The sequence below is a fragment of the Cuculus canorus genome, chromosome 2, assembly GCF_017976375.1.
Source record: "Cuculus canorus isolate bCucCan1 chromosome 2, bCucCan1.pri, whole genome shotgun sequence".
In the NCBI taxonomy this organism is placed as follows: Eukaryota; Metazoa; Chordata; class Aves; order Cuculiformes; family Cuculidae; genus Cuculus; species Cuculus canorus.
Window position 1 is genome coordinate 22256474 of NC_071402.1, and position 16290 is coordinate 22272763.

Consider the following 16290-nt stretch of genomic DNA (forward strand, 5'->3'; position numbering starts at 1 on the left):
TTCCATGATGGCCTGTGACAGACTTTTATGCACACTTCTTGCAAGAACAGAGCTACCATTTGACAACTACTATATTTAAATAAATACATTTAGAATCTCTACTCTGAGTATTGTGGCATTTATGAATTTTTGGTGGTTGGGGACATAAAGCATTGAAGATAAACTGTAAGGGTTTCTAAAAGAGAGAAATCAACAGGAGGTAGCCCAACAGCATCCATGGCCAAGGATCCTCTAAACAGACAAGACTACGAACACCACTTGCAAAATTCCAAATTAATGACTTCCCGCCAGAAAGCCCCAGCCCACTCCTACACTGGTTTTACAACTAACGTGTTCCTAAAAGTCAGAGCAAGACTTGATTTTGGAAAATATACTTTTCCCCGGAATGCTAAGAGGTTGCCCCACTTGATGACAAGACTAAGATCTCTGTACAAGACCACACCTATTGAATTTGGAAAAGGAATTACTATCCAAATACACGAGCCTTTGAATACACCCCTAAATTTATAATTTTTTCAGCATGCTGTTACAATCTCTTTAACAACACTTTTAGCCAAATCTGATCCTTTCAATTACTCCACTTTGGGGCCTGTCTGAAAGGAATAGGCCTTTGAGTATAAGGAGATCCTTTGGACGTGGCTCATGCCACACCTTGTAACCAAACCAACTTCAGAACTGAAAGCTCTCTAGTTATATTCAGAGTTCTGCACCAAAGCTAATAAATTCCAAGTGGCAGGGCTTGTTCACACTAGAGGTTATCATGACTCAACAAATCAACAACCAACATCAACTCAAGCTGAACTGACAAGGCTGAACATTTTTAATCACATTCCATAAGATTAGGCTGGTTCTACAAATTGTGCAAGACTTGACTACAGCTGTGTCACAGGCCATACTTTGGACCACACATTCTCCCTCAATTTTCTCAGTGTTTCAGGAAGGAAATAAACTGTATTTGGCACAGAGCACACTGAATTAGTACAACAGGCACACAGCCAGCACCAGTCTATTCTGTGATCTGTTCCACTGCTTCTCCTGACCCTAGTTATAGCTCTTCAGATTTGCTTCTCTTCCTGTATCACCCCATAAGGTAAGTGATCCAAAAAGTCAAAGACACATTATCATCTCTTATAACCAAACAGCCACAACATTGCTGTGATGATCTAGGAATCTTGCCCAAACAGTGCTGGAAGGGACAGATGAAAGAGTAAGAACTAGAACTGCATATGGATGTTACTGTCAGTAGATGCTTTCATAGAGCATCCTGTTCAATATAAAAGTGTTCAATTTCAAAATAAAAAAAAAATTTAAATGACAAAGTTTATTCTAATTGAGTTCATAAATGTTTGTGTATAAATTTGGTGGGGATTGTAGTTACAGACTGCATAGCAGAGCGAAGGCTTAAAAAAATCCTTTTATAGGGAAGATGTTAAGCAACACTTATGGCTATTAAATATATCATATTTCTGCAAGAGAAGCCTTCAGCCTAGAAGGCCTAATTGAATTCCAGCATAGTTTTCTGATCACCTCAGTATCTCCAGTAAAAAGCTAAGTCTAACCCACTGGAAGAGAAGCAGAGCATTTCCCAGGCAAATAGTAAAAGAACTTCAGGTTACACGTGTCTTGTGAAATGCAAAGCTTTTATTTTTTTTTATATAAACTTAAAATAGAAGGCTTATTATAAATCTCACCTAAAGAAGTTTCTGGTTTCACGTAATTTGTGTTATCTTTCCTCCAGATGTTAGAAGTTTTAAATAAAATACAGATAACATACATTTAATTAACAATGTCATTATTAATATTAGAAACTTCAACTGTCTAAAGTTTTGTCAAGTCATACAACAATACTTAAGAAGACAGAACAAAACCATAAATATGTTTACAGATGTCTGACATTCTGGTTGAACTCCACTGAGACAAAACGAAAATAATGTGCCATATTGTAACAAGTTTAACACAGTATACTTGTCAGCTGGAATAATCAAGATCTAGTCCATTGCCTTAAGGTCACTTGTTTACTTTATTAGATTTTTTTTTTTTTTTAAATAAACAGCATAAGGGCAACTGATTTTATAACTCCCATGTGGAACAAAGGGTTTTTTTGCCTCTGACAAATCTGAATCAAGTTCATCCTTCTTTTATAGTAATAGTACCACAGAGTAGATTGGAACTACAGATATCCTCCGCCAATTACCAAGTTATCTGCTGATATCAAAAGAGTCAAACTCCACTGCAATAAACAGTGTGAGGCCAGTAAAACCAGACATGCAAATAGTAATAAAAGATTAACTCTCCAAAGCAGATGATGATTTGAGAAATCAGGACATGAATATACTAGGAAGAAAAGGCATGTTTCTGGAGCCATACGCTGCCTTACCAATGTCCATCAAATTTTATACTGTGGATTCATTCAATAGTGACATTTTCTTTCATTGTGACATTTCATACACAGAAAAATAGTTATTTCACTACTGCCACAATATGTTTCTTCCTCTCTGACACAAATGGCACAGATCCTGGTTTACTGTGTTTACGACGATTCAGTTCCCTAGAAACAAAAAAAAGAAAAATTAAGTTCAGTAGTCAGAACAAAGATATAACAAATACTAGCTTTCTCCTTAAGCTTCTGACAGAGATATCCCAATTTAAAAAAATTAAATTAATAATTGCTCTGCTTTTATTAATCAAAAGGCACGTGTATACTCCTTTGAGAAGGACTGTCTCTGTGAAAAGTAACTGTAAAATTGGCTAATATAGAAAAAATACAAATTCAGCCTTTTCTTGGGAGCTCAGCTTACTTGGTTTTCATGTCAACAGTATTTTCGGCTCAAGTTTGTAGAGTTTTTCAGCTGCAAAAGACAACTAAACCCCACCACTTTTTGGTTTTACTGTTAATTTAATGGCTACAACAAAGTATGCCATCTTCTGCTCCTACAAATTTCAATACGGCAATGATTCCAGTGACCAAAACCACTTATCTTGGAGTCTGGCATTAAAAAAAACCTCAAACACCAAAAAAATAAAAAAAAGCCCTCCACACACCCAAACCAGGCCACTGTGTTTCTATTGCAATGTTGCATCATGTGGTGCTTAACAGAGCCTTGTGGCACTGTTAAGAGCTTCCATCATGGCATTCACTCCCATTTCTTCACTGTACTATTGGGAAGCAGCCAGTCCTCACTGATACTACACTTTTCTGCATTTTCCTTCTAATCAAAGGTTAATCAATCCAGTAGTTCAGATGTTAAAAGTAGCTCAGAGTTGTTCCTCCTACACACCGTAGCTCTAACACTCCCAAACGTTCCTGCTGCAGCACTGTAGCAACGCATTTTATTAACATCATGAGAAAACAGCACCAGAAGAGAAAGACATACTTTCGCCGACGAGCTTCTCTCATGATACGCTGCTCCTTTATTTGGCAAAATATACTCCTAGGTAAGTGACGGTGTTGAGCTATGCGTCTGATCTTTGGGTGATACTGGAACTTCTCCTTCAGCTTCTGATTGTAATTCATAGCTGCCTTTTCTCGTGGTGCAAGCTATGGGGAAAACACCGCAGACAAGCATGTTATAAAATAACAGGGATTTTACTATCTCAGTTTTCTCTACAAAACAAAATTTAGCTTTTAAGTCAAAGGGCTTCCTTCTGGCAAACTGCTGTACCCAAAGAAGCTTCAGAATTAGGGCAGATAAGTACTAAAAACATAAAATTTCAACGATACCCCAATGCTCAAGCACAAAGTATTATCACAGTTTAAGCTCAGAGAAGTAACCAAATTTTTTCTCCAAAAAATCAGATTTTAATGTGCTGTATATAAAGAAGACAGAATAGACATAGGTGACAGTAAAACCTCTTTGATCGTAGTCTGCCTACTTTCCTAACCTATGATGATGATCAACTTTTGCTGTGAAACAAAGATTTGCAGGCATTTTAATCACTAGCAAGCCTAAGTACAAATGCTATAAATGAACTGTCTTCATGAACAGCTTTACAGACAGCTCGTTACGTGGCCTAAATCTTTTCCAATGCCTTGATCCATTAAGAAGCACAGTGTACATATAAGATTTCAAATATTAGTTTGACTATAGGGCACACAGGGAGTTAAAACTTTCATAACACAGCTAAAAGTATCTTAGTATTATAAGCACGTGAAATACAGGTGAGCTAGTTTTAACACAAAAGACTTGAATTTTATCCATGTTTAAAATTGCTTCTGTGCCACCACTATGCACACTGAAAGTGAGAAATGCCTTTTCCTGGCAGCTAACCTATGGAGGATTATTTTTTTTTTTTTAACTAAGCATGTCTCCTTTGGTCCCAAAGCTTATTTATCAAAAGAAAGAGATGCCTGTGCACTGTGTTTTCATTTAAAGCATGCACTGCTTCACAAGGATATATTTTGGATTTGCTCAGAACTTTGGGACTTTCAGCTGCATTTCAGTCTAGTGAGCTTTCATATAAACAGAAAGTCTGTTTAAATGTTAACAGATGATCATAGAACCATAGAATCATTAGGCTGAAAAAGACCTTAGAGATGACAGACTCCAACTGTACCTGTCTACTACTAAATCTTATCCCCAAACACCTCATCTACCTGCCTTTTAAACATCTCCGGGTATGGTGACTCAACCATCTCCCCAGACAACTGTTCCAGTGTCCAACAACCCTTTCTGTGAAGAAATTTTTCCTAATGTCCAATCTAAACTTCCCCCAATGCAGCTTGACACCATCCCCTCTTGTCCTATCACCTGTCACTTGCGAGAAGAAACCAACACCCACCTCTCTGCAGCCTCCTTTTAGGTAGTTGTAGAGAGCAATAAGGTCTCCCCCTCTGCCTCCTCTTCTCAAGGCTAAACAACCCTAGTTCCCTCAGCCACTCCTTGTAACTTTTTCTCCAGCCCCCTCACCAGTTTCACTGCTCTTCTCTGGACACGCTCCAGGACCTCAATGTCTTTCTTATAGTGAGGGGCCCAAAACTGAACACAGTATTCGAGGTGCGGCCTCACCAGTGCAGAGTACAATGGGAAAATCACTTCCCTGGTCCTGCTGCCCACACCATTCCTGATACAAGTCAAGATGCTATTGGCCTTCTTGGCCACCTGGGCAGACTGCTGACTCATGTTCAGCTGGCTGTCAATCAAAAACCCCATGTCTTTCTCTGCCAGGCAGCTTTCAAGTCACTATTCCCCAAGCCAATAGCACTGCACAGGGTTGTTAGGTCCCAAGTGCAGGACTCTGTACTTGGCCTTGTTAAACCTCATCCCACTGGTCTCAATCCATCGATCCAGCCTGTTCAGACCCCTCTGTAGAGCCTCCCTACCCTCCAACAGATTAACACTTTCTCCCAGCTTAGTGTCGTCCCCAAACTTGTTAAACCCATCCTCTTCTTCCTACCCTCCCTCTCAAAATACACTCTACAACACCAGTATGTCAGACATACAAAAATCCCTCTGTAGTCTCAAACAAGCAGTGGCACAAGCCTTTTGCCCTCTCACATGTATTTCATCCACTACCACCTGCACCTGAAATATTAAAAGCAAAACAATAGTTCAAGCAACTTCCATTGATTCAAGCTCTGCAAATTACTTCCACTAATTTATCTCTTTCTCAAGAAAAAACAGAACCCGAGTTTCAGACACCAAAAGAAAAAAAAAAAACACAACTGGAAAAAAAATCTGGAAATTCCACATACATTATAAAGAAACATGCTTTTTTTCCCTTTGAAATCAGCAAATGGCTACTTTTCCACTCTTGAGGTCACTTTTATAAGTGACTTCTGTCAGAGTAATTCATAAATCCTGAACAAAATAAACATTATACTCAGATAATTTTGGTCCAAAATAACATTAATGGCCTGAAAGCAAATATTTATAAAATGCATAGCAAAGGAGTTTCTCCTTTGGGACAATAAAGAAACCAGCTACCAGATGCAGAGTTGTTCATCACTCAGAATATTCTTATTCACGCAGAGACACACAATACTCTTAACCTCTGTTCCTCCACACCCTTTTGTTTATAAAAATAAATTCTTTCTGCTTTACTTAGATTTATGATGACCTTTCAAACGGCAAGTGAATACATTTTACAACCTTAACCCACTAAAATTAACTCCCCCTCCACCATTTACTGAAATTTCTTCTAGGAAGCCAGCCTGAATAGCTGGTTCACTCTCAATAAATCCCAGGTGTTCCCACTTTGCAGAAAACTGCCAACATAATCCAAATTAAAGAGCTTTTATTTTAATTAAATGCAATGATTTTTCTTTAATTTAAGAAGAGGAAATTGCTGCTGATTTAGTATAAGCTTGATGATTCTACAGACAAGAGGTGAATCTGTAAATTAAAAATACATCCAGGATATCTTATTTAAAAAATTAATATAGATTAAGCAGTGGTTATGTTTCAGACTGATTCCATTTTTATGTGTAATGTGGTATACAGAAGGGCACAGAGCTGGTGACATTCCATCTAACTACTAAATGCCATCACTCCATATACCAGGCTGTGCTAGACACACCCTTATCTACACGAGGATAAAAGAAAGTTTTGCAGTAATGACAAATTTCTGTCTATTTATGAAGTAGCAGGTAGCTAAGGAAGCAGACTGCAATAATGCACTGAATACCAGTTTCTCTTTTGAAAGTCATTTTTAAAAGGTCAATGTAAACAGCTGGAGAGAACAGCACTACTTCCCATTCTATTTCAGCTGAAGAAGATGCCACAAATGCAGCACGATTTAGCAAGATTAGATATTTTGTTTATAGGAACTAGAACACTCTACAGTGTAATAGTTTAGGATTTGTATGAAATCACAAGTTGAAGACACGCTTAAAGGTGATGTATGACCCTGTTTTCCACATATTCCAAAGTGCATGTCCTTACTATATGAGGAAAAGAGAAATTAGGTGCCAGAAAGCCGATTCCTGCCATTACCACAGAGATACTTCACAGCAAATACCTAGAATGGAAAAAGTGGGAAAAGAATTCTAGAATGCGACCAAGCTGTCAAACACTGGAAAATGCATCCGTCGGTAAACTGCTTACGCCTCATTTCCTCCCTTCATATAACAGGAGGTGTTTTTTCCCACTTAAGCAGAAGGAAGGTAATAATTTTTGCAGAGCCCCAATGCAAAAGCTAAACTCACCTTTAACAAAGACAAATAATCTCCCTTTAAAGAGTGCTGTATTTGTACTGTGCAGTATTTAAAACTCCATGCTACTAGACTCCTGTAATTCAGCATGCAAATAAATAATGGCTGTTTATCTACCCTGTCCAGTTAGCCCTTCCAGGTTAGAGCACATGAGCGCAGATGCAACATTTTTAGAATTCAAATGTATCCCAACAATTTTCTACACTATAACTTCTCTAATTTTTTTCCATTGTTCTGCTAAAAACACCTATCAATTTATTGCCGTGAAGTTTATTACTCATTGTTTCTTTGGAGTAAGAACTTACAGCTTCTTTAATCTAAACAGGTGACAAAAAAGAAAGGTAACATAGATGTTAAGAGCAAAGAATCATAGCTAAAGGGATGAAGCTACATGTGCACTCAATCACAAATCCAAAGTCACTACAAGAGGAATGCCATGTCACACAATAGCGGGTACTGCTTGTTATCAACTTTATTGCACAAAATGGAACTGTGTACTAGAAGCAGACTGAAAGGATATACTATTACTTGGACAATTTTGACGCTCTCCTGTTAATGCACTTTGCTAGATCAAAATCAAGACTTGTAACTGCACATTCTCCCATCTTCTTCAGTCCCTACTCAAAAGCTGTTATTTCTGCATCTCGTCTAAAAGCAGCAAACCTCTTCTCCCCTACTGTTACACTCACTGCTCACATGAGTTTTACACTTACTGAAAAACAGACCGTTGCCAAGCAGAAAGCTCTTCTTCAGTTGTCCAGTGCTCTGTTCTAATTTTTTGGAAATGTATCAGAGCCAAATTTTGCAGCTTTTACAGCAGTAATGTTACTAAGCATTTATATTTTAAGAACTGCAGGTGTAGATTTTTTTGTCAACAGACTGAAGAATAATACAAGTTTTCAAACTTCCACTAATGGTTCATCACTTTCACCACAATTAAAAAAAAAACCAGCCTCTCTCTTTATTCATAATAATTTAATTAATTATATTTTATTAAGTGAAGCCTATTCTATTATTGCTGCTTTTACAACCTTTTCCCTCTGATGAGTCTGTATTTTCTCATTTTTCAGAAATCCCAAGCCTCTCCAAGAGCACAGGAACAAAAGCCTCACATATTTAACACATCAAATTTTATGTACAGTATTTGAACAGTCTGGAGTATCTTGAAAGTCTTGTTTAATTGGGTCTTTTACTTCTGGATATGCAGAACTAGATGTTTTCTACTACAAAATTAAAACCTGTTATATGCCAGTTAATAATAACCAATTATTATTTAATCAACTTTTATTAGAAAACTTAAATACTGCAAATTATTTTAAAGCAACTTCTGCAGCAGCTTGCCAGCTTAACCTATGCAAAACCCATGCAGACTCAATTGTCAGTGGAGTGGAGACACAGCACGCCTCTGGCTCCTTCAGAGACTTTTATTCTTACTTTAATGTTTCACTGATTTTAAATAATGAGTGCTATGCCAGATACATTAAAAATCAAAAGAAACATGCATGTCAAAACTGATGACTGCTAGGGTAGCCACGGTTCAGAAAGTACAACTTTCCAACTGGATAAATGTTCATCACTCACAACATAAGTACAATATATTCACCATAATCTCCTTCGAACACAGCAATGCTAAAATCAAGTACGAATAAGTACTCAAAGAGAAAAATATTTTAATACCAATTTTAGTTTCTTTTTCAGGATGGTGGTTTCCATCCACCCCGACCCCAAAAATATACATCTTAACACACAATGTATTATACGATGTTAGCACTATATCAGAAATACAGTGAACTTTGGATGAGTCATTCAATCAAATCTTCTCAGTGAAGAAAAACAGCAGACCAAGCAACTAAGCATTTAATACATGTTCTGATGCTTCCGACAGAATTACTCAACGTTCAGTTTTGAATATTCAAAGTGTTCAAAAATAGACACAGACCATGGAAGAACTGGACATTTATAAAATGAGCAAGCATATGTCTATGAAGATAAGAATATCAATCCTCTAAAAAAGTAGCAGGTACTAAAGAAAAACAGTGGAACCTGATAAACGGCCATTAGCAGCTGCAACTAAGAATCACAGGAACTACCAAGTTGAATCAAACAAGGACTGGCACAATTGCCTGAATCCAAGCAACATTTCAAAGGTATATCCAAGAAGGTGATAAGCCATAAACATTCCACTTTTAACTTCTAGTAGCAACAATTACTCTCTAAACATGTGAAAAATAAAGTTTCATAGTGCTTCTAAAAAAAGATTGAACAATCACTATAGCAGCTTACTAATATCAGTTACAAATATCCAAATTCTGCGTCTTGCTTATTAGTTAGCTGTTGACTTAGTTCTCTGGTAATCCAATAGCCAAAGAGCTCTGACAGCAACGCTTACAAACCCTTAGACACACGTGCTACATAAGCTGTATCTGTATGATCCCACAACAGCAGAACTGAATCGCATTCAGAGCCTCCAAGAGTCATGTTGTTGTGGTTTGACCTAAATTGGAGTCAGTTTTGTGACTAACTTGTTGCTCTAAGTAACTTCATTCTCTGAAAGCTAACTGCACGTTTTTGAGTGTTCTTCACTAGAAGCGTAACACAGGGCATTGGTATGCAAAAAGGCTTATACTTATCCCTACATTAATCAAGGCCATTCAAGCTGACAGAAAAGGGCTGCACCTGTGCGGAGGAGCAGACAGGGCAGGTGACCCTAAATGGACCAACATAGTATTCCATCCCATATACATCATACTTCGTATAAAAATGAGAGACCACAAGGGTCTCATCCTCTTCTGTGAGAAGAAAAGGACCTCATCTGCTGGTTGCTCCGGATCCCAGATTTGTGTGTTCCTGAATCCAACTCCTGAGCCCAGCTCCCTCCTAGCTGTGGACCCAATTCCCTCATGTCTGGTGATGTATAGTCATTAAGGACCTTAAGTGGGGGCATGACTTCATATATTTGTATATATTTTATTACTTTCTAAATATTTTCATTATTATTATAATTTCATTAAAACTGTAGTTTTCCAACCCACAAGGGTTTTTTCCCCCTTCTCATTTCCCTTTCCCCCTTCCTGTAAGGGAGGTTTTGGGAGTCCAACTGCATGGTTTTAACTGTCAAAATTAGCTGGGCTGGGGCTAAACCATGACACGTCAAGCAGCAAAAACGTACTTATAAACAGAAAAGATACCAAAAGCCGATTCACGTAGGATTCCTGTCTTCATCAAGGAAGACAGGAGTATTAACGTGCCGCCCAAATCCTATATCCGATAATCATAACTGGTAACACCTTTTTTAGGCCCATCCCTGACCAGTTTTCACTGATGTAAATAATACAGAAACCAGTAGGATGTCATTTACCTCTCTACATGTCAAACAATCGCAAAGTTGGGTTTGCCCATTACTTCCCAGAGCCAAGCATCCTTCCTCTTTCATAAGAAAAGGAGCCATCTAGTATTCAATAGAGTGAATTTTCTGTTCACACCTGAAAATATTAGGAATCATTCTATATATAAATGCTATTTTTGACATTCTTTTTACCCACTTGTCCTTCACACAAAGAGTAAAGATGTATGAGGTCCGACACAAAATATGAGACTGTGCCTGTAACTCCTTTCATTTAACAAATTAAGAAAATCAACTACGATCACCTTTAAAATAGTTCCCTTCTGAGTTGACACACAGCCGCCAATGTTCAAAGAAATTCCACAGTTCATTTTCTGAAAGGCTGTTGAGGATCACCCTCAGTTTTGCTTTTACAATTTCTACCAACAAAAAATGGATTCCTTTGAGCACCAGCTTGATCCTTGGGAAGAGGTAGAAATCACAAGGTGGAGTCAGGTCTAGAGAACAGGGTGGGTGCACAAGCACAGCAATGTTGTTATTAGCTAACAGCCGCTTCACAAACAGAGCATTGAGGGCTGGCACACACCAACTTCTAACGGAGGGTAGGAAAACATCTATATTTGAACATGCCTCCACTTATACTGAGTGAAGTGATTGAATTGTGCCTTGTCTCACTGTGACAATCTATAACATGTTCCATAATCATCTCTTTGTCTCCCCTCCCACTCCTGTATCCTGAGCTATAGGGTTAGTCTTGGGGGAGGGCAGGTGGTGTTGGATCTTGTATGTCAAAAACACCACACAATTCTATTGCAGAACAACATCTTAGAGAAAAATAGCCTGCTCCATCTGTACTAAGAACAATTGTAGTGAATAAAGAAAGTTTCAGCTAATACTAGGTGAAAAGGGCATTGCCATGACCATACAGATACAACAGCAGGAAAACAGATAATATTTCTGCCCAATACTGCACTGTCCAAGCACATTCAACACAAAAGTTAAATTAAAAAGTAAGGCTTATAATGAACTTCGATCAGTCCTTGCATATTTAGATGTTAAATGTTCGACTGAAGCACTACATGGGAAAATCCCAAGAATCAATTCAGAGAAAAAAAAGAAAACAGTAGCATCCTCAACAAAAAAGAGGAGTTATTCCATTAAAGAAATTCAGCTTAAATAGTTTTTAACCCCAAATACTGTACAGGCTACAAAGGTGGGGTTTTATCTGTAGCAAAGATGGAAAAAAAACCAGGACTTACAAATACCTACAATGGAACATGGCTAAAGATATCCATGTTGGTTTGGTTGTGCTGCTCCATATCCAGTGCTTCATAGTACACAACAGTCTATAAATTACTCTGTTCTGGACTGTAGCCCTAAGTACTCCTACCACTCCTAATCACCCGACATCCCTCCCTGCTCCACTTTCCTCCTACACACATACCATCACTTGATGGAGGAACTTCAGATGACCACAAGCAGCCCTAGACATAACTACGCAATAGATCCATCCCCTTAACCATACAATATTATTCCATGAATTACAGCTTCTCTTTCCTCCCCCCTCAATCTTTCACAAGATAAAGCAGAAATTCCCCCAAGCATTATTTGACAGCTATGCTGATGGGCTCAGAAAAGGCAATGTAAGCATCTCCAGAATTCCATGAGAATATAAAGCTACGTAAAGAGATTACTCCCAGCGGAAAAAGTGTCAAGTTCATTCTTCAAAGTCATTCAACAATTTAACACATCTGTGCAAGTGAATATATGCAAGTGGTAACTGTAACAGAACATTTTGGCTTTTTCTATAGGTAAAGGTTTGAAGAAGTGGAAGAGAAGTGACATGTATCTAATCAGACTAATGTCTGTTCCTACTAGGAACATTTCAAACAAACTGACTTAGCATTGAATTAAATGGACTTCGGAGACCACACAAGCTTGCCCACTTGATATCTTGAGTTATATCGGTTAATTACAATCTCAGTTATGCATTGGTGCAAGTGGTACATTTTACAATCCATACACTTAACAGAGTATGAACTGCATATGAACCAGTCACATGCCAGGCAACCTTTCTAAAAGTAGAAACCCTGAGCTTCAGTAGAATAACTTACATATGACAAACCAGAATTTATTGCTTTTTCTCAAGTGCAAAAGGGATGAACTCTCACCTGTTGCACCCAGGTAAAAAACTCCAATCTGGTTTAGTTAGAATTGATAATTACTGTTAACACTAAACAAGATAAAAAAGTCAACTTCTGTAGCAATAACAAGGCATGTAATTGAATTATTATGAGCTATAATAAATGAAATGAGCTATACTGTGCATGTCAGTTTTCAAACTAAGTACAAATGTCAAACTACAATTTTACATTTCCCCTTAAGAAACAAGTTTTTAGAAGCTGAATCAGCTAATCAGTTGTAATAGTAAAAAAACCCAAGCATCTTGTCTTGCAATAACAAAAAAAAAATGCAACTCTTACCACTCCCAGTTTTTCAGAAGCATTAGCTTTCCACAGACGAATATTCATCTCATCTGAGCCACACAGAATGTATTTGTTATCTGAAGTCCATTTTACAGTGATTACGTGCTGCATTCGCTTTGTATGATACACCTCCCTACCAAAGAGAAACATTTTTAAATGATCTGCCACCACTTTTCCAACCAACATTACCTTTCAAATAGCAGGAAGCATTCTGTTAAAAACAAACTATATTTATTTGTGTTGTTGTTTTTTAAAGAATATGACTTTTTTAAACACTCTGCTGATCTTAAATCCATATATAGAGAGGTTCAAATAAAGTATGATGGTTAGACTGATAAAAGACCACCTAGGATAAGACACTTTTAAAATAAGTGCTTTCATAGAAATTACAGTACATAGCCAGAAAATAACTCTTCTTACAAAACATCCCATAGGTATATAATATGATATGCCTACTGTTCCCAAATATGCTGTAATGCTGACCAAGCAGTACAGAATAGAACTGCAGAAGAATGGGGATGCCAAGGAATTTGACGCCATCATTAGGAACAAGAAAGAGAATAACAAATAGACACCTCCAGCTCTCCATTTATGTCATGGCAATGCACTGGCTGCTTTTCATTGTGATTTCCCTCCTTTCCCCAGAAACAGGCTTCTTATCATTGCCTAAAGGACTCCCAGGAAAAAATTTAAACCTCTAAAAACTCGCAGAACATTCTCCAGTCCTGCAAAAAAGGACTCAACAAGACATATCAGCTAGTAAAAAAAAGGATTCAGAATAGCTGTGTGGCTGTTAAAGCATAAACCACATCTAATTTCTGCCTATCAGGCTTCTCCTCAACAAGTTCTGGTACCTGGTGAAAAACGTTTCTAAATGTTGCATTTTAAACCAATATTTAAATGAAAATCTTATCTAATTTTCATTAAGTGTGCACCAAACGGGCAGAAGATTATAAAGTTATTCTTTTCTTTCTGCTACAAAAATATAGGTCCAAGTACACTCTTCTGGTAATTTTAATTATTTATTAGCATTCTAAAACTAAAGAATAAAGTAAGGCCTACTAATAGTCCACCAATACACTCTCCTCTGGTATATCAGTCACACACTGCAGTTTAGAGACCATTGTCTTTCTTCATTTTCACAAGTAAAAAACAAGCAGTAACGGAAAGGAAACATTGAAACAACACCTGTTCAAGAGCTGTAGAAAAACTAGACCAGGGTTCAGTTGGAGCAGTTGTGAGAAAAACAGAAGTAATCAATATATCACCTTAAGTAAGCTTTAATAAGTTTAACCACTTCTTGTAATTCATACTCGAGTGACGCATTACAAGAACAACCACGTGGAAGACTGAGCACAAGTACCTTCAGAAAACATTCACACTCGTATCAGCTTTTTACTTATGTCAATGTTTAATAGCGCATGTGCACCTATGTGTTTTCATGAGCATCTCTAAGTTTACTTTTGCTTTATTATTTGCCTCAATAACAAAGCTTTTCTTTACCCACCTTTGGGGAACTACGTATTTTTCATTTCTTTACTCTGAATTTTCAGCCTGTGCCTCCCCTCTTGCTGTCATCACAAGTTATTTAGTATCATTCTCAGGGAAAGAAACACCACAAAACTTGGCCAAATAACCTGGATGTGTCATTTAAATAATCTGCACAGACATCCAGTTCCATTTACCATGAATTAATCAAATTTAATCATCTTCATAATAAATCTTATTTCTTATGGATAATCAATTTCCCAACTTAAATTTGCATTTTAAAATAAAATAGAAAGCAATGGAAGTTAGGGGTTTTATTCAGATTGGTAGAGAGATCAAAAGTCAAAACTGGAATATCATCAGGATCCTTGTTTACAGATACTCTTAACTGTCTTCTCAGACTTTTCTCCATTCCACAGCATTAAATTCTGGAAAAGCCCAGCTTCTAAAGTATTTTAAGTGTCCTAGAATGCCCTAGTGAGCTTACGTGAGACTAAGTTCTTCATTTGTAAGGCTCTTCCAGACTATATTTATGGCCATCACACAGAAAGCGGAAAAAGGGGCTACAAAGAGGAAAATTCCTTCTACAGGCCTTGGCAACAATTTGCTATAAAGTGGAATGCACCCTTTGACTGCTGCATTATGGCATCTGTGAACTTCCCTTACTATGTGCTTCCACTTTGCACAACACCACTTTTGTGAACATTACCCTTCCACAGAAAAGAAAATCTGTCGAATACAAGAGCTGCTAACTGTATTGTTTAATAATACAAGAATAAAACCAAAACAACAAAAAAAACAACCCACAAAGCAACTGCAATACCTAATTGCACTTAACATTTCATTGCAAGACAGGAAGAAAATAAAAACTACCTGTAGATTAGTTACATTTCATTTATAAGCTGCCCTTCTCAATCTTTAATGCAGTAAGAATACAAACAATTACACTGAATAATGCATACATAACTGCATCAATCAATCTAAAAAATGCTCCTCCCACAATAAATATTTCAACATTTCCACACACAAACCACCTAGAACTTGACTCAGTAGCAACTTTTGGGGGGCCAAGGCTGGAGAGAGGAAGGCAACTAGAATTAAAGTCAAGTCAAGAATAAAGATAAACAGGAGGAAGAACTGACAGCAGAGCATGGAGGTAGGCTATAAAGAACAAATGATAACAGACAGATCTGATAACTCACTTCAATTTTCATCAAATTGAAAAAAAAATTGGAGACAGTAGATCCAATCTGAACACCAGCAAAATATTTAATATACTGCCTTATGAAATCTTACATGAAAAACTAATTCAATGTAAACTGCATTCAAACCACTGTCGCATGAATCAAAACCTGGTTACCAAAATATGAACAAAAGTTAATAAGCGTAGAGATCACAAAAGTGTCCCAAAATGATCCTCAGGAATTCATACAACAGTGCTTTTCACATTAACGTCTTTAGCAATCATCCATATTGGATGAAGGCAGTCTCTAGAAAACCAAATGCTACAATGTTGTAAGGAATTAGAATCATAGAATCACTAGGTTGGAAAAGACCTTTGAGATCATCAAGGTCTGTAACCGTAAATTGCAAACTTAAGTGATGACAGATATAGCACAAAGTGACCTGAAACATTAAGGATACATAGAGAGGGAAATAAAATACAATTTGTCTTGGTAAAATAGGAATGAGTACACTCAATAATAATAATGCACTGTAATTTTAATCCAAAACAGCATAAATAACTGCTAGCGGTTAAGTATAAATTCTACCCTTATACATATTGCAGAATTATCTGTCAGCTACATGACCTACCAATCTCA

At 37.2% G+C, this 16290-nt stretch overlaps 1 protein-coding gene across 1 annotated transcript in view; it reads right to left on the bottom strand.

Moving 5' to 3' along the window:
* Positions 1–1623: 1623 nt before the first annotated feature.
* DCAF13 (DDB1 and CUL4 associated factor 13) overlaps positions 1624–16290 on the bottom strand; it is a 29172-nt gene continuing 14505 nt past the window's right edge. Inside the window, exons 9-11 of the mRNA XM_054057803.1 lie at positions 12977–13112; positions 3375–3538; positions 1624–2548 (exon numbers count right to left, since the gene is read on the bottom strand). Coding sequence (XP_053913778.1) covers positions 2461–2548; positions 3375–3538; positions 12977–13112 — 388 coding nt within the window. The 3' untranslated portion in view covers positions 1624–2460. The remainder of the gene's footprint in view (positions 2549–3374; positions 3539–12976; positions 13113–16290) is intronic.